A 26,432-nucleotide genomic window follows, 5' to 3' on the forward strand; every position below is an offset into this window, starting at 1 on the left:
ATCTTCACCTGTGAGAGCAGAAGTGAAGATGCCATTCTGATCTGTCGAGAGAAGGTTAGAAGAATGCGTTAACTAAAGCAAGAAGTACTTCCAGAGATGGAAGCAACCTTGCGTTCATCACGTTTGTCCCTGTTTCGCCACAGAGATGTGGGAGCGCGGTCGATCATCGAGAGGTGTACGTCAACGAAAAAGCAGAATCGTATTTATGCCTTTAATGCAATTAAGGAATTTGCGATGTTTGTACTAATTATCTTTTCTCTTTCTGTCTCACACATAAGACTTGCCACTGCATAACACGATTTTTATATATCTTCACAGTCAGTCTTGACCTCAATATCTTGTATCATGAAACCTGTATTTTGTATCATCTTAGATTAGATTTACTTTAATGCAATTTACTTTAACGCAATTTATTTTATTATCGCATCTTTACCTCTTTACTTTACTTTATCGCATGTTTATATTCTTGTACACAACAACTTTTATTAATTGAAAACCCCTGGTTGCATGTATCACAAGCATAACGCAATAACCTCAAACAGTCCCTGTGTTCGACCTTGGATCACGCCGAGAAACTTGCGGTGAAATTATACTTAGTTTCAATGCAAGGAAACTTGTGACAACGCACAACATACTACAAGAACATTGTTAATCAACGCATATCTAGAAGTAGTATCACATGAACTTGCATCATATGCATCCATGCGTTGTGTGACATAAGATTAATTTTTGCGTTGACAGTTTGGTGGAATTTACTATATTATGAATGTTATGGTTTACAATTGAATGCTTTCCGCTATACTTGACCTTAGATTTACAATTTTGATATGATCAATGTAAAGGCCTCTGTGTTTTTCAGAAATTATTGTTGTAAATCGTTCCTCTGTAAGTCTGGGTCTAGGATTAGGGTTAGTGTTGATGAAGATCGAGATCAATTTGGTCAAAAAACACAATTCTGCTAAGAATTAGGGTTAGAAAAGTGGGTTCGATTTGATTGCGGTTCAGTTGGTGGTCCGGTTCGATTGTGTTGGCTTGGTTTACTGGTTGGTGATCCGATTCGGGCTGATTCAGGTTAGTCTGTTCCGGTTCTAAAGGAATAGAAGAAATTTTAGGATAAAATTAGCTAAATTAGTGTAACTTACTTCTTTATTTTATCATAAGGGCCAAAATTGCAGGTTTCATTTGCTATTTAAATTCTTTGTGGATGTCATTTAAATAAATCCCATCTTAAGTTAAGCATGTTCATGCATTTTTTGTATATTATAAGTGTTATAATGTATGGATTCCTATAATGCCATATGATTCTGGATTTTGAACTATAACAAACTCAATCTTTTGCTTCCTTTTGAGATGAGATTGTCTATTAAACTAACTTTCACTTTTGGAAAGACCTAGCCCAGTGTTATCATCTCAGAAGCCTTTCCTTTTGTCAATATTTTATTCAGAGACTCAGTATTAGTATTCAAAATTCTGACATTTTTTACAAACCAAATCTTTTTTAGCTTTGACTTGAGTAAGTTCTCGCTTAAAATCTGTAATAGCATATATAAGTCTATGATCGTCAGTCATCAAAGACTCAATGCTTTCTTTTTGCACATCAAGGACTTTCAGAACGTCTTGCCATTTGTTAAATAGAACTGGATAAGAAGAATCAGTGGACACATGTTTGGTAGAATCATTAATATGCTTACGTACACATCATACCCTGAAATCTCACATGACGAGGTGTTAGATGAGATGTTACTACCAAGTGTCTTGACATCTATCCTTTGTGTCACTACTATTTTCAGACTCATCATCTGATAGGATTCGAGCTTTCAAGTAAGAATAGTTTATTCCATCTAGAACAGGAGGACAAGTGGTGGAGCCACCTTCTTTGATTTCGTTCATGATTGAAGCACTTGAGATAAAGGTGATCCACTCTGACACCAATTAAAAAAACTATAAGATGACTCATTACTCAAAACCTGAATGTTAGACAGAAAACACAGACAAGCACTATAATAACAAAATACCAACAACAATTCAAAGAAAAGACACATAACAGTTGGTAACCCAAGTCAGCGAAAACTCACTTACATCTGGGGGGTAGTGTACTCAGGAAAGATAATCCACTAATAATAAAGAGTCAAACAATTACAACGTAGTACTTATTTGCAATACAATGACTACTACAACGACTGACGTTGAGCCCAACTCATAGATCACCTAGGTTCCCCCTAGATGTGAGACTCCCTCTCATAAGGACTTAAGCTCTCCCTAAGTATGTTAATATCAATGTTGAATATTTTGACATCCGACAGTGTGTGAGACTCCGCTCTAACAATATTATCTTTCTTTTTACTTAGTGAACTCCCTTCAATGACAAATCTTAGATATTCCAAAAGTTGGAGAACTCCTTCTCGAAAACGACATCTTAAGTTCCCCTAAGTTGAGAGTTACTTCTTAATAACAGTGCCTTAGGCTCCCTTAGACAAAAATTATCTTTAAGGTCTTGCATTTTTCAATTAATGAAATCGCACAACAGAATACGGTGAGTAAAGATACAAAAAAAATAAAATAAAAACATGATGTTGTTGCACAATTTAGCTACCAAGAATAGAAATGCTATGCAATAATAATAAAATGCGGCAAATCTAAAAGAATATCATTTTTTTCTTTTAAAAACCAAAGCCAAGAAAGGAAACAATTTTTTTTTTTAAAAAAAAAAAATAAGCTAACCCTTGAACAAGGAAAATATCGAAAATTTGCAAAATATTTCCAAATAAGAAAAGAAAATATACTATAGGAAATATTGTGACAGTTGTGACCATTGTTGAGACAACATTTGTGGTAACTACAAAACCACCACATATAGGCTTAGAAAAATATAGAGCCAATAACAAAACACTAACAAAACATTTTATACAAAATTCATGTACTAAAATAAAATTGATTATATATTATACAAACTACTCCTAATTAAATTTGTGAGTAGATTTCAATTATATTCTTTAAACTATGAAAAAAAAATTATTTTACCTTTAAACTTCCAAATTCGTTAAAAAAAAAAAAAACATTTGAAGACTTTTTATTTTTTTTTTAAGAAAAAGATAAAAGTTGATGTGTTGACTAATGTGTAAAAAAATTGTATGAGATATATGATGTAATATATTACATCATTCACTTGAATTAACACGACAACCAATTTACACAAATTCATTATTATAAATGATTTTAACGCAATATTCTTTCTAATGAAATAAACGGTAACATCGATGATCGTAATGTTCTATATAATTGTGATAACAATGATATACGCCTTCTAATATTTACAAATCAATGTCTACGCCAATTTTTATCCTTTCAACATAAAATATATTATTTGAAACAATTTTAAAGTTCAAGGGTATTTATTTCAACCAAATTTAAAACTTGAGAGGTAAGATTAAAATTTTTAAAGTTAGATTAATTCAGGTAACTTAATAGATGAAATTGAAATGGTGAGAACCTAAATCAAATAAAGTTCATCAAAATAAGATTTAAATCTTTCACTACATGAGATGGGATAAGAGCCAATGATATATGGTTTACCAAAATGGATAATTATTGATTTGTGGTTATAATTATAATTAGGGTTTGGTCAAAGCAAACTTCTAGGATATCACAACTATATAAACAAAGACTCAAACAAAAATCAGTTTGGTTGTTATTTTCCAACCCAAAAGCCAACCTTGAATCTCCATATGGGAATTCTCTGTATTCCCAATTCATCCTCATGAGTCATGTCTCCTTTCTCTCTTAATCTCTCTCAGTCTCTCTCTTTATTATATATTCCAAAAGAAGCTCCATAAACAAAACAAACCCTAAAGAATTGTTTGATTTCTTTTTGGTTTAATGAGCATGAATTGCCTAACATGCCAAGCCCTTCCAAGAACCCAATCTGATAGGGAGAATCATGGTTATGAAACCTCCTCTAGTAGAGGCAAATCATGTTGCCTATACGTTTCGCGGAGGTGGTCGGCCGAATTGACTCCCCCATCGTATGAGTCGATCAAAAACGACGACGATATTAGCTCTTCTCTACAAAAGAAGGCCAAGAATCGTCGGGTGCATAGCGATTGCGGCAGGAACGAGCCGAGGTTGGTGAGGAGCTCGGGGATGAGAAGGGATTGGAGCTTTGAGGATTTGGGATTGAGAGATCAAAAGAAAGTGAGATTCCATTGAGGTTCCGTTTTTGTTCATCTTCCCCCCTCTCTCACGATCTCATTGCTTCTCTCTCTCTCTCTTTCTCTCATTTTATGTGTTTGTAATCTTCTTGTGTTTATATTTCATTTTAAGTTTTACTGTAAATTGGAGTTGAATAATAATGTTCAAATTTGAGGTGGGAAATGAGATTACTCATGATATGATTAATTCTAGTGCTCATTTGCAAAGCATTCTTTATATGGGAGATTTTGATTTTAGTGATTCATATGATCAACCTTTAACTAGAATAGAATAGAATAAAATAAAATAAAAATCAATCCATCAAGCAAAAGAAATCTTTCGTCAACGTATCTTCATTTGATCAATATGAGTTGGTGCAAATATGGTAATTAATTTTATCATCTATTACAATTATGGTAGCCTTACGTTTTTTTTTTTTAACCGAGTTCCCAATTTATATTTAGTTAACCTCATAATAGAAGAGGTATATGAATCAACCAAGATGAATGAGAATGGTCAAAATATGATTAAGAAATGGTTGACAAAGAACTTTTTTTTATGACTCAATTATATAAATGTACTTTGGCGTGAATTTAATTCAAATCTTGGGACTTTGGTGCTACAATATTAGGCTGAGGAAAATGTTAACATTGATATCGATATATTTATAAAATTAAAATTTAGATATGGTTGACATGAATATTTTAATATTTCATTGCATAAAAACTTGACCTCCACTCTCTTTTTAATTCTAAATGTTTTCTAATTATTATTTAATTATAAAATTTTAACTTTATTTTACAATTCATTTGGTCAATTTGCTTTTCAAACTTTAAATTCCATTGAATGTCACTTCAATAAAATAATAATAATAATATATTTGTAACTCACCGACAAGTGTAAATGTAAAATTTTAGTCTTGATTTCTAAATGTTTTCTAAATTATTGTTCAATTAGAAAACTTCGACTTTAATTTAATTTTATATTCTAGTTCAATTATTTTGTTAAAGTTCTTTACAGATTTTAAATTTCATCCGACCTTACTTCAATTTAAAAAAATGGTAATTATAATGAGTAGTATTTTTAGAAATAATAACTAAATGTATAATATCATTTAAAAAAATTGTAAATATAGCCAAGTCTATTATTATGGTCTATTTCTGATAGACTATTTAAATTTGGTTATATTTGTAATTTTTTTTACATTATGTTATATTTAATAATACCAAAAACAAGTATGATGATAGTTGTAATTATAACCTTAACTTTCAATTTTGAAAAATTGAACACTCCAAATTATTTAAATGTTAAAATTAGGTCAAATGAAAATTTCAAACTTACATAATTGTATAAGTTTCAAAGTTCAATTTTTATTATTTGTGGGTCTAATTTCTACAATTATTATAAGCTTGAAGGTCCAATTTTAACACTTGTAAAAGTTTAAGGGTACTACAAGAACCTTACTTTTAATGATGAAAATAATTTGTCAAATGCATTCGTCACTAAAGTCTAGTCGCTGAAAGATTTTTACGTCATTTTTATATGTGAGGAATCCTTAGAGCGTCGCATTCTTGTTGCGACGAAACATAAAAGTTCGCAATATTCACTGTTTATGAGGACGTCGAATTGTGCGATATTTTATTGTTTGTTGCATTTACGTTTCTTTTATCGACGCAATAATTTTGCGATGTTTTATGTTTCATCGCAAATTTTAATAACATTTAAAGAAAATATTATTATTCTTTTTTAAGATTTTTTTTTAAAACATTATTCCCTAATAAAAAAACTTAGTGCAACTATGTACAAATCATGAAATTAAACAAATATGAACAAAATATCGTACTATATTAAAATATGTTTATAAAATCTTTAATATCCACTACAACAAAAATAAGTTTTCAATAAAGTTTGAATATTGCTATCAACAAATTCGGTTTAGTCTTCAAAATGTATTCTTTTAGAAAAGTTTAATATTGCCACTAACAAATTTCGGATCAGTCCTACACACATAAATATACACATATCAAATTATTTTTAAACATGAGTCTTTTATATATGTATATATATATATATATGTGCTTGTGTATATATATATTCTCAAACATATCAAAATTTGTTAAATATTAAACTTAAACATATTCACCATCGACATAAAAAAATTAATTCATTTTTAATTAACAATCAGAAGTTAGTCTAAAACATAATTATCAGGTAATTCAATTCACATAATTTCAAACATAACTATTACAAAATTCGAGTCCAACCAAACATAAATTCTCATTCACCCTTAAACCGGTCCAACCAAATTTTTTACAAGATAACAAATATGAAAAATATCAAATGGAAACTTATTCATAAAGTTATTTAAAATAACAATAATATGTGCAAAATATTTAGAGCTTTTATCGTTCCATAATAATTAGAATAATCAAACATATTCAACACAAAGCAATAATCTAAACTTTAAGGAGCTTAATCAAGAATAAAATCAAGTCAAATCAAGTAATCTCTTTAGATATAATAAGCACAATAGCATAAATGTCATAGTTTAATTACACAAATCGTCTAAACCAAACTTTAATCACGTAATGACTTCCAAATCACATTTTGAGCAAACAAATTAGCCTCCAAAACTCATTTCAAACACATACAATTTAACTACACAACTATTCTCTAAAAAAAAATACATAATAAGCTCAAATATCATCATGCTAACCGAACAACATTTCTAAATGAGTTTGAAGACATAAATAGCATCCAAATCAACTTTTAGATCTCTCATCAACAATGTTTTAATTAAAATTAAAAAGAAAAAGAATGATAAAAAAAAAAGGTACAAAAAGCTACATATCTTTAAGGAGCTTAACCGAGAAAAAAAAAATCAACATTCGAATGAAATCTTTGGACAAAAGAAACAAAAGTATTTGAATGAGTAATCATACAATCCAGTTAATAAAGACAACAACCTCTAATCACACAATAAGTTCCAAATAAAATTTTGTTCACACATAGACAAACTTCAAAATAAAATTTAAACACAATAAATCATGCTTTAATCAAACAATCAGCCCCTAAGCAAAATCTAATCACATAAATAGCAGTAAACCACAGCTTAATGACACAAATATTTTCAAAATAGTTTAAACAAAAACCCACAAATCACAAAAATTGCTTCCAAATCACAATTTATCTACATAAATGAAATTAATAACTTGCAAATTGAGCCATCAAATTGAAATCAATAACTTCGTAAATTGCATCAAATTGTTATCTTTTAAGATCATGTCTTATTCATTCTTTCATTTTATTATTAGTTTTCAAAACAAATTTCTTCATAAAATGATCTTCCTCTTAATTTTTCCCTTGTTCCTATGCAACACAAAATGCCATTTTGTAAGCAACACAAAAATTCCCCCACATTTCTATGTTAACACAAATTTTTCCTATGTTTTGTGATATTTGAAATACCATTTGAACTCCAATTTTGATTGAAGGTAAAATATCACCTCTTAATATGTTAAAATCAACTAAAAGAGCACAAATAAAAAGAGGAACAAGGAATCCACACTAAAATTATCAAACTAATTCAGTAATGATCAACAAATTTACTTCCACCCCATCATTTGCAAAATATTGAACGAGAAAAAGAATCAAACCTCACAAAAATTAAAACCCAAAATCATTAAATGGCAACGGCAAAATTTAGTGATCACAAACCTATTCCTCTTATGTTTGCATTCTTCTTTAAAATGGGGTCCAAGTGAATGGAGATTTTAAACTGCTATGGTCAATCACCAAAATTTCATCATCGACAAATGGAAGCTCCTTTGAATGTGTAGGTAAAATTGAAAATGGGGCAGTCCTCTGGATGACGACAACGATCCCCCCTCTAAATGTTCGTCTAAGTTTCAGACGAACGGCATGTACAACTCCTCTGTTGGGAAAAACCTTCCAGAACAGCAGAAAATAATAATAGATAAATTAAAGAAAAGTAATAAAACTGGAAATACAAGAATTTACGTGGAAAACTCCCAACTCGGAGAAAAACTATGGCCCACCAGAAAGAAATCCACTTTGTGAAAATAGTTATAATCACATAGAACAATTCTCTCTCAGGATCCCAATTACAATAGCACTCTCTAAAAACTTTTGACCATTCACACATTTTTTTTCCACTCTTAAACTAGAGAATACAAAAAGAATTTAATTAGAGTTAGCATACTAAGCTTAAAGTGTTTCCAACTAGGACGACTGAAAACCAAAACTTGGAGCCCATGACTTTCCTAAACCTTTTTTATGTAGGATAAGCATATGACTTTCCTAAACCTTTTCAATATAGGAGAAACCCATGACTTTCCTAAATCTTTTTGATGTGGGATAACTGTACTTTTAACATTTTTGCTAAAAACCAACAAATTCCACCTTGGTAAGATATTTGAAGAATCTGCAGCTTTTGCAACATCCATTGTCTTCACCGTCGATCATAATTCTCATCTCATAGTATGACCTACTCCACCATAAAAAGTAGACCACCTGGAATACCATCTCCCAAGATTATCCTTTTTCATCACATGCTGATAAACCATGTTGATATTTATGGTACGACTTCTACCTACTTGGCTCACCTAGAAGTCCTTCAGCCATCAACACAACTTTTACCACACACCTTGCATAACCGCCAAGTTAATGTCTGTGCAAACTTTTGGAACTGCTAACATCACATCTTCCATCATGGTAAAGCGGACATACTAGGTAAAGGGCGCAATGAACTGTAATTGTGAAAAGGTTGGAAGATCTGGCCAAAGAAGGTGATGATCCTTCCCAATAAAATGTGGCGTGTTCGAATTCTGATCGCTTTTACACGAGAAAGGGGGACCACCCTCTAAGCCTAAAAACTATGAACCTGACGCTCTAATACCACTTGATAGGGACAACAACCCTCCAACTATCTCTATAATGGTATGATTCCCTATTTTGGGCATAACTCTCATGACTTTGCTTTTGGTTTCACCCCAAAAGGTCTCATATCAATGGAGATAGTCATCCTCCTTTATATACTCATGATCCTCCTCTTATCTAACTAATAAGGGCTTTGGTCGCATTCCCAATAATCTTGATAGGGACAACGACCCTCCAACTATCTCCACAATGGTATGATATTGTCCACTTTAGGCATAACTTTCATAGTTTTGCTTTTAGTTTCACCACACAAGGTCTCATACCAATGGAGATAATTGTCCTCCTCTTGAACAAGCACATGACTTTCCTAAACCTTTTCAATGTAGGAAAAGCCTATGACTTTCCTAAATTTTTTTGATGCGGGACAACTGCACTTCTAATATTTTTGCCAAAAACCCAACATCCTCTTCTTATACAAACAACGAACTAAACGAGTAAAAAAAGACGTAAGTAAATGGTTCTAAAAAAACCTCTTGCGATTAAATCTTATTATGTCACAAACTATTGCGACTAATTCTATTTAATTTCATTGCAGCTTATTGCGATAAAAACCCTTTTCGTTGCAATGCGGGCTTGCAACTAAAGCCCATTTCGTCGCAAACCCTCATATTGAGCACCAAGCATCCCACCCAATTAATTGAGCTAACATGCTTTAAAATCATTTTTTATCGCTCACTGCGACAACTTTGAAATACGTCGCACACCACTAGCGATGATTCGAATGTCGTCACATGCCACTTGCGATGATTAGATTTATTCATCGTAAATTAGCGAATTATCAGTTTTCCGTCACATGGATAGAGACATAATATTTATTTCGTCGCTATAGTTGCGACATTGTGAATTTCATCGCTAGATATATTTGTCGCTAAAAGTCATAATTCTTGTAGCAATTGAAAGTTTAAGGGTGTAATTGCAACTAACACAATACTTGAGCAGTGATTTTTGCAATTTACCCAGAAAAAGTTCAAAATATTTATATAACCTACCGCAAGGGTAAATATGAATTTCAAGGGAGTGATTGATCCAATTAAAAGTTTAGAGATGTAACTAATTATTACAAACTCCACAGTTGAGATGTGGCTTGTCCAAAATAAATTCTCTAAAGCATATATATATATAGCCATAATTAAAAGCTTAATTTTTTTTTTCTTTTGAGTATAATAGTGGGGTGGGGGATTCGAACCATGATCTCTTGGTTGTTAATTTATATTGGATATTAGTGAAGCCATGCCCGGATTGACTCTAAGAAAATGAAAACAACTCTAAGGGAACATGTATTTTTAATATATATAGTTTGAACCTTTAAATACTTTAAATTTTAGATTCTTAGAAATATCTATGTACAGTATGACATCCTTAATGACAATAGTTACTTTCCAAGAAAAAATTAAAAGATTTATATATAGGACTATTTAGATTCCGTTTGATAATCACTTTGACTTTATTTGATAATCATTTTTGTTTTTTATTTTCTATTTTTGATATTAATGTTTGTTTCCTCATAATTTGTGACAAGTTTTTCACCTTCCTTAAAAGTACATGTGAATTCTAAGCTAAATTTGGCTTGATTTTTGAAAATATATTTAAAAGTTGGGGGATAAACTTTCCCATTTATACCGTAACTATGAACTTTTTATAAAAGATCTTATATTAAATTTAAATTTTAATTTTTTACTTTAAATTCTTGAACTTATTTTAAAAGAAGATAGCCACATTGTTGATAGTTTTTTTTTTCCCAACTGAATAAATTGAGCTATGTATTAATTTAAATTAAGTTTATTTTTTAAAGTTGTTTTCAAATATAATAAAATAAATCAAAATATTTATATGATATAACAAAATTTCATTGTTTATTTGCAATTGACTGTGATAAACTTCTATCTATGTCTATCATGGAATAGATAGATACAAATAGTAGTCTATCGCAGTCGTCTATCGCAAATAGAATATAATATTTTGCTATATTTATAAATATTTTAAGTAATTTTGTCATTAAGAATATTTTTTCTATTTTTTATATAAATAAAAATTATAAATATAGTTAATTGCATGATGTTGTATATAACTGAATATGGTTTTTATTTTTAGAAAACATAAATTTAAAAACAAAAATTAAAAAACTGAAAAAACCAAAAACCAAAAGCTTTTGAGAAGTCTCATATGTGCATCTTAAGATGTATAGAAATCTCGAGACATTTAGATACTCTACATTCCTCCAAAATAAATAGGAAATACAAATTATTATAGTATGAAATTGGAATAATCACACAATCAAGTAATTAAGACTTGTTGCATCTAAACATAGGTAATTTCCTTAAATTAAGAGGATCAAGATGAAATGTTCAATTTCTTGCATTTTTCAGCTTGAAATTACTATTGTTCAGACTTTTCAGTTTATCTTAGCAACTTAATGAAACATTTCATCTTCATCTCCTTTTTCTGTTATGTCTTCTTTAATCATGAGTGGCTAATACTAGGAATAATCCTAAGGCAAAACACTGTTCACGAGCAACGATATATTTACGAGTGATGTTTGGGATAGTCAAAATAACTTTTTCTCTCACCAAAATCACTTCTTAAAATGATGATGTTTGACATTGAATAAAAATTGATTTTAAGAAAATCTAAAATCATTTCAAATTATTGATTTTGGAAGAATTACTTGGTAGGTTATTTTTGTTGATGTGATTGACTTTAAATCAGTCCCAAAAATGGTATACCTAGTAAAGTTTTGTTAAAATATGTTTAATTAGCTATTTGTGAAGTCATTATTTTTTATTTTAAATCCTTGACTAAATGATGAGAGGGATTGTTTGTCACTAAATGTTTATAATATCTCGTTTTAAGTATTTGTGATGATGTAAACAATCAGATTGAATGAGATATATGTTTTGAATATTCTTTCGATGCTTATTATACATATTTTTCTTACTCAATATATCAATCATGCATATAAAAGTTAAACAATAAAAACAAATGAATAAAAATAGATATTTATCATAATTGTTTATTTAAATAATTTCTCAAATAGAAAATACCTTTTTTAATAACACTACAAGAAATCGAACTTCTCTCGACATCACAATTCACCAAACTCCCGAATAATTGATCGTCGGTAGTTTGGTCTGGAAAAACTCTTGATACATGAAAGGAAGGCATTAGGAGTTAGTCGAGGAACTCCTGACGCATGTATAGGGCGTCGGGAGTTCCTCGACTTAGGCTACCGACCTTTGTTCTATGCGTCGGAAGTTCTCGAACTCCAGATGGTTTGTTTCATGCGTCGGGAGCTCTTAAAATCCCGACGGTTTGTTTATGCATTGGGAGTTATAGGAACTCCCGACGTAGTAATATATGTGTGAGGAGTTCCTTCATTAGTTGAAAATTGTCTTTCAAATATTTTTAATTTATAGTTTGTAATTTTTTAAATTTGATCTGAATAACCTGTAAACATAATTAACAACTAAACAGATTCACATAATAAATAAAACAACGAAAACAAAGTCCATACTATCAAATAAATAAAAAATTAACATATCCTAGAATAAACAAAGTCGATACTAAATAAAAGAAATTTGTCTTCATAAATACATAGAAGAAATAAAATAAAACAACGTCTAGAACATGTCTGGAATATAGCATCTTTAACAATCGTCCAACCTCATCTCCGAACAACATTCTACAATAAAACAAAACATTCAATGCCATCATCTGTAAACATCCACAACACGTTCAAACTTCATAAACAAAACATCCACAAAAACATTAGAACTTCATAAACATTCATAAACACACAAAAACTCCAAGTTCAACGACAAAACGAGTATAATCAAACTCTACCCACCCCCATGACAAACATGAAACCTCCGAACATAAAAAAACACACAAATTTCATAAACAAGAACGAACACATGAAACTCAAACTTTGTCCCCAAAATAGTTTAACCCAATCTCAACCCACCCCCACAACATATTAGAACTTAATAAACATTCATAAACACATAAGAACTCCAATTTCAATGACAAAACAAGTATAGTCAAACTCTACCCCCCCCCCACGACAAACATGAAATCTCCCAAACATAAAAAAACACACAAATTTCATACACAAGAATGAACACACATAAAACTTAAATTTTGTCCCCAAAATGGTTTAAACCAATCTCAACCCCACTAACTCCCCCCCCCCCCCAAAACAAATATGAACCCTCCAAAACATAAAAGAACACACAAAAAGACAAAAAGCACATCAAAATCTAGTTGTTTGGCTATCATAACTGCATGATAGCCAACAATTCTTTATCATAAAACTACTTAAGGCATAACTACTTTGCTACCATAACTGCAGGATAGCAACATATTAGACAACTAAATAATGTAGTAATCATACCTAATTCGATGGGTCTCTTCTCTGTGATTGTATCATGTCTTCAATCATTTTTTTTTCATTTCTTCCATTTGTCTTGCATGATCCTCTTTCATCTGTTTTTGAACGTCTTCAAGTATCTTAATCCTCAACTAAGACTGCTCTAAATTGGCTCTCAATTCCTCCATTTCCCTTTCCGTTCCTTGAGTAGATGACGAACTCAATGAGATGCTACCCCTTCTTGACTTAGATTTAGGGCCCCAACCTAGGCCTTTTAAATATCCGGGTCATCTACATAAAACCGTCTCACAGATTTCATCCCCTGTTTGGTTGAGAACCTTCTAGAGTGGGGTTGGATTGTAATTCCAACAATTGATTCTAGACATATTAATTAAATGTGTAAGTACAAGCGACTGAAGTTAGAAATGGAAAACAACACGATAGTAAAGCAAAAAAATGTTACATGTGCATTTTCAACTACCTCGTTCACGAATTTGCCACCTTTAGAGTGTATTTCCCTAAATAGGTCAACATGTCCTATTTCTCGACCTTCCTTTGCCCGCAACTCTGCCTAAATTTGCAGGAATGACTTTGATCCGCCTACATGGTCAAACAGTAATTTCTCTCTATTCTTCCTGTTCATCTTAGACATTTTCTACATTTCAACAAAAAAAATAAATAACAAATATTCTATAATAGTAAATGCAGTAAATGATACGTACCCTAAATGATTTTCACTTGAAATGCATCACTTTCGAAGTGGTCACACAAAAAGTACCAATCTTTTGGCTTATTTTTAAGCCAGCTAGGCAAGTTGGCATGTGCTTGCTGAGGATCTCCACATTTCCTGTAATGTCTGTGCAAATCTACTCTAAATTCTTTGAAAGAGTTTTGCATTTGATGTTCTAAAAAATGGTTAAGTCATTGACTACACAGATCAAGTTCGGAATGAGGCTACAAAAGAATGAAGGAAGAATTAGCATAGATGATGTTCATGACTCTTAGTTTATGATTGACTCTAAAAGAATAAACTTATAATTACTTACCAATAATTGACTCTTAGCCAATTCTATAAACTTGTTTGGAACTTCAGCAAAAGTATGACATCGTACTGAAAATGCAGATCTCACGGTGACACCAATCGCATTACTAAATCGTACCAAGTGTTGAGAAATCTACTTCGTCTCCCCCTCATTTATCACGATTGTAATTCTGCCATATTCTTGGACGTATTTTTCCAACTCGATGTTCTGCGAATGCTCACGTTTCCTCCGAGTGGATGCTGAACTACTATCTGAGGAATAAAAAATTTAAAATAGTTTATGATGTATTTCAGTAAACATAATATATTTCAAAATAAACTAACCTGAAGTGTAACCCACAGAAGATCCCGTGTTGCCTAGATATATCTCCTGGAATTCTTCATTAGCCTCCCGTTGCCTATTAGGAGTTGACATCATATCTATACAAACACAGAAAAGAAAAAAAAATATTAAATTAATATGAAATACGTGTAAACAGAGAAAAAGAGAATTTAGTAGATACATCATTACTCATCATCGTAATCTAATTCAAATTATTTATCAACACTTGAACTGTTATTGGGAGATAATTGTTTTTTGATGGTAGAAGAAAGGAGAGAGGCAAAAGAAATATGCATGCATCTTATGATATGCGTTGATCTCCATGCATCGATGGTCATGCGTTGGACTAGGAAATATACAATATGCGTTTAAGTGTGTATGCGATGACCATGCATTCCTGTAACAAGTTTTCTCGCTTTCTCGCCAAGTATAACGAGAAAGGAAGTTTCTCGGGGTGATCCGAGTCGAACATAGGGATTTATAACTCAATGATGTTTGTGAAGTAATGCGTTTGAAGAGAAGAACAAAAGTAAAAAGACATAAATTAAAGGATTATGTGCTACTCCTACTCCTAACTAAACATATTGAGCAATGGAAGTTTAACTATGAGAGTTGGTAGAGATGCGACAACTGTTAAAGCGTAATGATATGCATGAAGAAATAGAATTGTGGATGGGATAAATTCATCACGACATTAAGCTTGGTCACAAAGGTAATCGCAGCTCGCCACACCAATGCATCATACAACTTTCGGTGGTCAGCCTCTTGCTTATATCTCTATAATGCATGGTTGCATTGAGCATAAGATTATTCCTATCTCTAGGAACGCTGCTTACTTTACTTATTGAGTTCCACTACTTACCCTCTCGAGCAGTGGCTATAGCTACTAGCTCATAGACAAGCATTGTGATAGCCTCGCACTAAGAAAAAGAGGATTGACTCGTTATACGCACACAATATATACCTCCCGGTGGGTTGCTACATGCATCATATCTCTATGCCGCATGATTGAGTATGCGATAACTCTTGCAATCTACACTTAACTCTCTGCAGTGGAAGTAAAAGATGATAAAGAAGAAGAAGATGATGAAGAGGTGTTGAAGGGACTAAAAAGATACATTGATTACAAAATGTATTAATATCTTAAGCCAAAATGTAATACAATACAAAGATAAGAAGAAAGATAGAGGGCTAGATGTAGGTAATCTCTTGCTTCCATCATATGTACATCAAGGCTGCCGGTGGTGCCATGGATGAGTGGTGGAGTAGTCTCTCTCGAGCTCTATCTTCGGCGAAACTCCGGTCGTCACTCGGAATGGGCTATGGAGGTGAAGAATCCTCAAAGAAAATCTTGCTCATGCTCTTATATGTGATCACAAGGATCTGCCTTAAGGCAGAAGCTCGGATGCCTTGAATTTGGGCTCTAAAGCTCTATTTATAGAGCTGAGACGCCGACAACATTGGTGGTCCCACTCTGAATTACTGTCGTTTCTAACGCGGTAGGTGAAATGTCAACATCATCTTATCCTTTTTGATACTCCCAAGGTATGCGTTCATGCTTGTTTCTCCCGAAGTACCAACGCATTCCACCCACCTTGCGATATACCTTCTATCACAGCTATTACCCTGTAGCTGTAGCATTCCATGCGACGTACTGATCTTCATGAAGGTTAACGTATGCTATCAACAATGCGATGGTCTGGCATCAGTGCATGCAATCAACTTTGCGATGGTCTGGCATCAGCACATGCGATCAACTTTGAGATGGTCTGGCATCAGCGCATGCGATTGATTCCTGTGACAGCTCCCAAAAATAGATATTTTGACACCGTATAACGTATGATATAGGGTTAGCAAGGATTTTTAGTGCTGATTGACGCAAGCTTATTTTTCACATAAATTCTTAGTATTATCACCACATATTCTGCTTGTTAGCCCTCATAACTCTAAATAAAAGACTATAATAGATTGTATTTCTATCTGCTGTCATTCTTCATCATCATCGTTTATGAAGTCACGATCACCATGTCCAATAATTGGTCTTTCCACAACTATAGGATCAACGTCAACTTGGCATAAACTAACCTCCTCAATGGTTTCATCCACTCGAACTCCACCAACAATTTCTAGTAAATCTAGTTGTGCATTTTCAACATCATCTACTTTCGGTACATCTTATATTTGCTTATTTTGGACTACTTGAACAACTTTCCAATTGTTACCATATTTGATTTCATCAATGTAAAAGACTTGTGTAGCTTTGATAGCAAAGATGAGAAGCTCATCGACATACCAAAAGTGTGATGTATTGATCGATTTGTATCCTAAATCCGCATGTGTCCTATTAATTCGTCTACAACACCGTAGAAATTGTTATCCACACTTCCATTCCCACTGATCTCCCCAGCCACTAGGACTCCACTATTTTGTGTAGCTTGACAATTATCATGCTCTATAGTGTGAAACCGTACCCCATTAACAATGCATCCATTGTAAGAGCGCACCTCAGACAAAGGTCCCATTGCAAGTGAAAAGAAATCATCGGAGATATCTTCTCTCTCGCACCATTGTAGAACGTGATAATTAATTATACATTAAAAATGACTACAAAAAATGAATCATCTCTCAACTATTGCCTACAAAATGACTATGTATACTTGAGATCTGAACCAATCGAGAAATTTACGTTGATGTTTTATATATAAGTCAAAGGCACTTTGAGCTTCACGATGAATTAACCTCAAGTGTTGCCTACAAAATTGATCATTTGAAAGTTATATCAAAGGATTTACCCTAGAACTTAGAAATTTATAAAGTTTGAAACGTACTTGCAATAGTCTATTATTTCTTTACAATTGTTGAGAATGAACCAATGTGTGATATGCTTTTCCTCCGCTAATAGTGTCCGTAAAATTGACGCCCCTAATGGTCGAACCCTCTGACTAAATAATTCAAATTCACCAAATATCTCATGATTGGGAATGTTATCATCATTTCGTTCATCTCTATAGAATCTCATTCCAATCCTACTTAGATATCGCGAGTAGAAGTTCCATGATTCATTCATTGCATATGCTTCCGCTATAGACCCCTGGGGACTGATGGAACTCGAGACATACGCAGCAGAATAAAAACCTAATTACACTCTAATTGCTTTTAAATTAAAGAAAAATAGCATGCAATTTGAAGGAAAAACAGTAATTAAAATTACCTTTCTAGCTCTCGAAAACCGCTCGTCCTCGCTGAATCTCGACTCAAACTCTTCCAGACCACCACTAGAGTTGACCTACTATCCTCTGGACTCAGAACCAGGTTGTGGGACCCGATGAATGAAGAACCCGAGAGAGAGAAAGAGATTGAAAAGAAGATGGAATTTGGGTAGGATTTGGGTTTGTTTTTTCAACCCAATTTTGAAAACAAAAATTGGCAAATTGTCAACTTTTTCATCCAAATTCAAAAGCCCATATTTATAGAAAAAAACCATGCAACAATTGCATGAACCAAATCCATAAAACCCAACACCTATAATCCACTATCGTAGTGGGCTTAATGTGTTCACTATAAGTCAATACCTAGCCCACTATATTGTTAGTGAAATTATCCAACAAAAGTTTGGATTTTCCCACTAACTTTAGTCAAAGGACAAAATAGTCATTTGGTCAAAGTTAAACTTTGACCAAAAAGTCTAACATTTTGACTTTTTATGATTTTTTCCATGTTGACTAATTTTGACCTCTCGAGCATGAATCCACATTTATTTTCTCGAAATTCAAATAACATTTGAATATAAGGTCGGTCAAAGTTTTACTTTTCAAAGTCAAAAAGTCAACTCTTTGACTTTTTACATCTTTGACCATTTCCATTATTTCCGAGCTTCCGAATATGAACATATTCATATTCTTGATATTTAAATCACATTTAAATATTAAAGTTGTATCTCTAAACTGAAAACCCAACCACTATATCACATATACTTGTCGGTTTCTCTCTCTTCACCTAATTCGAACAATTCGAATCATTCTATCATACTGTTATAAGTTTATTCCATATGAGCTAGTAGGGGAACCTAATGGACCTATAGATCATGGGCTCCAACGATCCGAGATTAGCTAGCTAAACTAGACGGAGCTAATCAACATTCGTTAACTAACGGGTCATTCCACTATAGTCCCGTAGTTGCACTCCCCTCACTATAGATATATTTGTGTCTATTTGTTATAACCATGATTAGTAAGCTAATCCTTATTCCTTAAGTTCCACTGATCCTCTAATGAACAATTGGTTTAAGACCTGTCTCTTATACACATCTAGATGTGTATAAGAGACAGATAATGGGTAGGAGTGAATTCCGTCTTGCACCCTATGTCCCCAACTATCCACCCAATCTTACCCCTGAAATGGGAGGCTTACTAGGCCAACAATGATGAGCTACCCTCACCTATGTAGATCTAAGGATAATTCTGAGTGAACAGAAGTTCATAGTTAACTCAGGATTAAGATTAAGTTACCTAGGTCATCAATTAAAGAAATAGTCAGTTTTATACATAAAACGGCATTTAGAACGTAAAAAGTGACTATTCCATGGTTCAGTCTTATGTAAACTCATTGCATAGGATGCCTCCACTCACATATCTCTATATGAACGATTTAGGATCACATCGTTTGTGCTAACTATAAAGTGGGCCGCATCCATAGTGTCCCCAGAATAAGGCGCCCAACCTTATTCATATACTATAGACCATTTTGGTTATATATTTGAACTTGATCCACATTTATGTCACTACATACAGTTCAAACTATATTAAATAGCCTCAGGATCTTAGTTTATTGGATTCAAGATTATAATTTCAATAACAACTTTATTGAAAAACAAAACAGAATATGTTTATTAATTTACAAACTACGAGTTTTAGGACATAAAATCCAATAGGGACGTGCTTTGTTCTATACAAATTATTTTGATGTTTGTAAACTTCTTTTAATAGGATACATCCAACTACAACTAACTAGACCCACCACTTTGGGTTCATATGGTAGATGAACTGCAAGGTGTACCATTATATTGAAGAAGGCAGACGAAAATATTTTCTCCAACTTACAAAGTATGACGATGATGTCTGCTTGTAGTCTGTTCAAATCACTTACACATATTGTCTTTGCACATAAGTCGGGAAAGAATGTACACAATTCAACAATAGTAGTGGATACATTCTTCGGTAGGTATGCTCGAATACCAATAGGGAGTAGTCTGTGAAGCAACATATGACAGTCGTGTGTTTTTCAGCCTCGATATTTTTCCATCTTTGTCATTCACACATCGTGATATGTTAGACACGAATCCATCAGGAAATTTCACTGATTTCAAATACTTACAAAACGAAATCCGTTCACCATTAGTTAATGTGTATGTTGTGCATGGTTTTACAAATCTGTTATCGACCTGTATCAAGTAGGTCCTTTCTTATCTTTAAATCTTGTAAGTCTAATCGAGCGTTCATTGTATCCTTTATCTTTCCTTCAATATTTAACAATGTGCCCACCAAATTGTCGCATGTCTTTTTTAATATGCATTACATCCAATTTATGTCGTAACAATAGTCTGGACCAATATGGAAGTTGGAAAAAAAAATACTTTTCTTAGTCCAGTTTAGAATTCGTTTTCTTTTTTATCTTACTTCGATGGGTGTTTGCTAAGCATAGAAAAGTTTAACGTATTTATTTGTTGTAAGATCTCTTCTCCATTCATTACAACTGGAGGAGGTCTACATTCAACTTTTCCATCATGTTACCTACTTCGACACCAACTATGATTCTCTAGAAGATAACGCCGATGTCCCATAAATGATATTTTCCCTCTTATCCCCAAGGACGAATTATCTTCTTTACATATTGGACATGCTTGATAACCTTTTGTACTCCATCCAGATAGGTCACCATACGCAGAGAAGTCATTAATCGTCCATAATAAGGTAGCATATATTTGAAAAAACACACCAGTAACAGAATCATAAGTTCGCACACCAATGTCCATAACTCTTTCAACTCTTCAATCAACGGCTGCAAGTAAATATCAATTTCATTTCCAGGAGATTTTAGACCAGGTATGAGCAAAGACATGAAGAAGTTTGTTTCCTTCATGCTATTCCAAGGGGGAAAATTATAAGGAATTATCACCACATGCCACATACTATATGAAGTGCTCATATTTCTAAATGGATTGAACCCATTTGAAGCTAATCCCAAACGAACATTTCGGGGACATAAAGTGAAATGATGAAATTCATGATCAAAATGTTTCCACCCCTCTGCATCAGCTGGATGTCGTAATATATCCTCCGTTTCAACTCGTTTATTTTTATGTCATCTCATGTAAGAAGTGCCTTCATTTGATGCAAACAATCGTTTTAATCTCAGTATCAATGGAAAATGACGCAATAACTTATGTAGTATTTTTTACCTTTTCCATCATTAACTTTGTACCGAGACTCACCACAAACGGGGCATTGTTGCAAATCTGTAAACTCTTTCCAATACAATATTCAATCATATTTGCATGCATGAATAGACTCATAACCTAGGCCTAAATCACGCAATTTTCACTTGGCTTCATAAAAGGAAGGAGGTATAGTGGTGCCAGTTGGGAACGCTACTTTTAACAATTCTATCAACATATCAAACGATTTGTTACTCTAGTCGTTGAGAACTTTGATATGCATCAACTTCACTAAAAAGTTCAAGGACGAAAATTGCAACCAACCAGGTTATAATTCATTACATTCTTCGGTCATTAAATCCTCGAATAAGTTTGTGGTATCTCTTTCTTGACCATTAGAGGACATTTCATTCTCAATCCTTTCTTCATTTGCATTTTCGTTTTCAATTGGAACTTGTAAATCATTTATACGATTCAACATCTCATTTTCTTCTACAACATTACCCTCTACACTATCTACTTGAATATTCTGTATTGAATGAGTTGTATGACTTTCAAAACTTCTAGAGAAGTTTACTAACTGTCCATGATATACCCATTCACAGTATGAGGGAGATATTTCATATGTTAACAGATGTCGTTCCACGATATCTATTTTTTCTCAAATTGAATTCAAACAATTCTTACATGGGCATCTTATTCTTCCGAAATCATTAACATGAAACTTCGCTATATCTAAGAACTGGGATACTCATTCTTTATACTCCATTGATAACTTATTCCTTAATTTAATCCATTCTTAAAATTAAATATTTTCTGACTAACTTGTAATCCAAAACAATAACCTGGATTAGAGGACAAAGTACAAAGTCTTTATTAAACATGAATTTTGATTAATTTATTATAAAATTTCAAGTTTGTACGAAGAATTTAAAATTTTAAATAATTTATAATAGGTGATTTGACTTTTATTGCCCCTAATGTTATTTATTTTTTTCCCCTAAACTAAGTCCAAAATTAAGTAAATTGTAAAATCCATAATCCACAAAATTGCATAAATTATAACATCCATAATCCACAATTCACAATAATCCACCAAATTGCAGAAGTTGTCATATCTATTAATGTAAATTAAGTAGTCCATAACCTTAAGAATTAAAAAGAAAAAAAAAACTCAATCCACAATAACATCCACAATCCATGGCTTAAATTATAAACAATCCACAATAATATCCACAATAAAAAAAATAAAAAAAGACCTCAATCCACAATAACATGCTAGAAATTAAAAATAACGGTTTAAATTAATATAAAAATTAGAGAAAATAAAGGGGGAAGATTACCGGTGGGTGGCAGACTGAAAAGGGGCGCAGGAGGCGGGCAGAAGAGTGGTGACGACGGTTGGACAGAGGCAGCGGCAACTTGAAGGAGACGCACATTGGTTGAAGGAGGGGAGCGGCGGGTGTTGAGCGAAACACGTGGGAGAGGGAGCGACGACAAGGGAGACCGACGGAGGAGAGGAAGCGGCGGGCAATGAGGGAAAAAATTGGGGGGGGGGGACAGCGAGTTAGGTTTTAATTTGGGAAAGAAGGGGCAATGAATAAGAAGGGATCTGGTTTTTACCAGATCCTATCTCTCGAGCTGCCCGACAGGCGTCGGGAGAATCGTCGGGAGTTCTTTGGAACTCCCAACGATAAGGGTAAGGCATCGGGAGTTCTGACGTCTATTTTACTCGTCGACGGTTCTTTACGGCGCCCGACGATGTTTTACTTCGTCGGGAGACACCTTGTTTCCCGACGATCGATTTAGGCGTCGGGGGAGCTCATTTTTCTTGTAGTGTAATTTGGTAACTCTAAAATCACTTTTGGAACCAAACATAATAATTCAAAATCATTTCTAAATTTATGAAAATCACTTTTCAGAATTTAGAACCAAATATAAATATGATGGTATAAAACTTAATTTCACTAAATCAATTGTACTTTTTTTTTTTTTTTTTGCTAAAAGTCACTACACTTCAACCATCACATCAAACATACACTGTTACTCGCTGATTTAAGAACTCCATACTTGTATCCTCGGAGATGTAGCTAAGCTTTGTATGATATTTTCTTCACGAATCTTGTCACTTCTGAGCATATCGTATAAATACATACAAAACAAATTACAATAGTAATCTAGATATTCATTCCATGAAAATCTTGAATTTTTACCGAACAAACATTCCTTAAAGGTGAACAATAAAATAATCATGAAAAGATAAAACTACTTGGCATGCTTGGTGAAGATCCTATTATATTGTGAATGTGAACAACTAGTAATAAAAAATGTTAAGGATCTCGAAGTACCTTTTGCTTTGGAGTATATTTCAATTATGTCCTTAGAAATGTTTAGTTTTAAACTTTTGAATTATAATGAATGATGATCAATCTGATCGATAAAAATTGAAATGCATACATGACATTATTAACAAAATCACTAATTAAAATTGGCATAGTAGTAGTCCATGTGAAAAAAAATAACTTTGTGGTGGATGTTGTAAAGTAGTCAACAATATATTTTTTTTTAATTGAAATAGATGGTCACAATGATATCCTTCCATATAATTGAAACTAGGTTGTAAACAATGTTATTTACAATTTTCAATTTTTACAATTACTTGTTACATCAATTTACTTTTTTAGTTAAAATGAAAAAGGTATTTTTTTTTAATCTAGAAAAAATCATTTTTTTAAATTTTAACGGGAAAAAACTCTCTTACGCCCAACTTATTTCACTAAGATTTGTGATGAGTTTTGTTAAACATATAAAATACTCATGTTTCTTTGGTGAATGTTTAATTTTAAAGACTTAGGTCATTATTTTCCAAGGATAAAATTATCCCAAAAATTATGAGAGTTTTATTATTCTACTCCTGTACTATAAAAAAAAAAAAAAAAAAAAAAAATAGAAAAATTAAAGAAAACTATTTATAGAAATTAGCAAAATTTTAATCTTCAGAGACTAATAGAGACTAATAGAAGTCTATCAATTACAGAAACAGATAGAAATCTATCACTAATAGATGCTGATGGGAGTCTATCAGTGGCTATCAGTATTTTTTTTTTTTTTTGCTATTTTGTAAATAGTTTGACATTTTTTCTATTTGTAAAATTTTCCCCAAAAAATATTATTTTTCTTGGAGATGAGACTTTATTCTTCAAGAAATGAATAGGGGAGGAGTGAAAAAAATATAATCCATAATTAATTTTTGTTTACGTCTAAATTAATTTTAATTTCTTTAATTTATTATTTATTTACTATCTAAACTAAATATTTTAATTAAGTAGATTATTTTTTTAATTAAATCTAATAATTTAAAAGAATCATGAGCAAACATAAAAATTTAATTTATTATTCTAGACATTTAACTTCTTGATATTTAATATCACACCAATCAAATAATATTCGCAATCTAAATGGGTTGTAAGGGACCATTTGTCTTCTGGAAATAATCCAAGATTCCATTGTCATACTCCTACTGGATTACCTTCTGAATCCAAGAAGAGATACAAGGACAATAAATAGCGGTCTTCTTATGACATTTACCATCCAACTTGACCTGCTTTGCTTTAACATATAACAAGAAATATGCATTAAACTTATGTTATTATAACCAACAATTTTGATTACACACAAATCAACTCATAACATACTTCCAATATCAACTTGGATTAGAATTAGGATCCTGATACCCCACCTACTAATGTTAATGAATACAATGACCAACGTAAAACAACAAGACTCTTAGTATGTCACACTCCATCCCGAGTCCGCCTCCATAGCCCGAGGGGAGGCGTGAGGGACTGCAGATACCACCCATTTGTGATACATACTGCCCATCTGAACCTCACTACACTTAGTAAACTTTAAGTCAAGGAGATAAATAACAACTGATTAAATAGCCCCATTTTATTACAATAATGTAATGTTTATACAACTCCAAGACTTAACTACAACGTTTACAACAACCACTATTAAAACCCTCCGGAAGTGTGACTGTGGCTTGTGGTAGACCTTGACCTTAGCAGCACCCTGGAACTCCTCATGATTTCGCTATCTGGGAAGAAAAACATGAAATAAAATAATGAACTTCACAAAGCTCAGTGAGTGGTAAGAAACTTCTAGAGTCTATTTCAACTCATAATAACAAGCATATCACAAATACGAGGTTAATACTCAAACCTCAGCTTTGAATGAGTCTGCTTCCTACCTACACACACAGTAGATAGTTAACTGTTACAAATCATAAACGTTTACTCATTTTCTTTTCTTTTTGTTCCCTATGTCTCCTATGTGCACATAGCTCCCAGCACATGGGCTCAGAAGCTAGGCCTATAGGCCCTCTGACCATCCTATATGAGGTTCCTCCCAAAAGCTCAGGAACTAGACCTCTTGGTCCCCTGACCATCCTGTGAGGCTCTGCTCTCGAGCTCTGGAATTAGGTCTATTAACCCCCTGATCATCCTGATCACATAATCTCATTCTCATGCTAGATACTCATTCATGAAATAAGCATATACAATTTACTCTAAAAGATATTCTTAAGACTTAAAGGAAAGTACCACTCACCTTGGTAAGGATAGGAATCTTCCTGTTTAGAAGTTCCTTTAGTCCTCTTTGGCTTCCTTTTGAACCCTAAGATCCAGATTCAATTTAAAGCTCAGATTACTCATAGTTATAGGCTTTATCTCGAGATATTTTCTTCTACAAATATTCTCTAAAATGTCTTAGGAAGCTTATCTTAAAATCTTAGCTCATAACTTCTTCTGGTTTGGCCGGAATCTTAAAAAAATCAAGACTGCCCAAGCTTACCCAATAGTTAAACCCTTCTGCCTTTTCCTCACTCTCCAGCCCGATTCCTTGAAGCTTCTTCTTTGCAGGCCTACCATGAAAACTAGGCTCTCAGAACTTTTAGGTGGCTTTGAAATCACTCCAAACGCATGAGTATTCTGAAAGAAATTCTCGTCCCAAGTTGATGCTACTTCTAGACTTCACTGTCCGACAACATCTCCTCCTCTTGGAACTTCATGACCGATGCATGCCTTCATGATCAACGAATGGTATCCTTCAAATTCACCTT

General features: G+C 32.8%; 1 protein-coding gene across 1 annotated transcript; it reads left to right on the forward strand.

Annotated features, from left to right (window-relative positions):
• The first annotated feature begins 3,706 nt into the window (after window positions 1–3,706).
• On the forward strand, window positions 3,707–4,226 carry LOC120077178. The gene has a single exon (XM_039031082.1). It carries the CDS (start codon window positions 3,877–3,879, stop codon window positions 4,204–4,206), a length of 330 nt encoding a protein of 109 aa, XP_038887010.1. The 5' UTR covers window positions 3,707–3,876; the 3' UTR covers window positions 4,207–4,226.
• Window positions 4,227–26,432: the final 22,206 nt, after the last annotated feature.

The sequence above is a fragment of the Benincasa hispida genome, chromosome 5, assembly GCF_009727055.1.
Source record: "Benincasa hispida cultivar B227 chromosome 5, ASM972705v1, whole genome shotgun sequence".
Classification (NCBI taxonomy): Eukaryota; Viridiplantae; Streptophyta; class Magnoliopsida; order Cucurbitales; family Cucurbitaceae; genus Benincasa; species Benincasa hispida.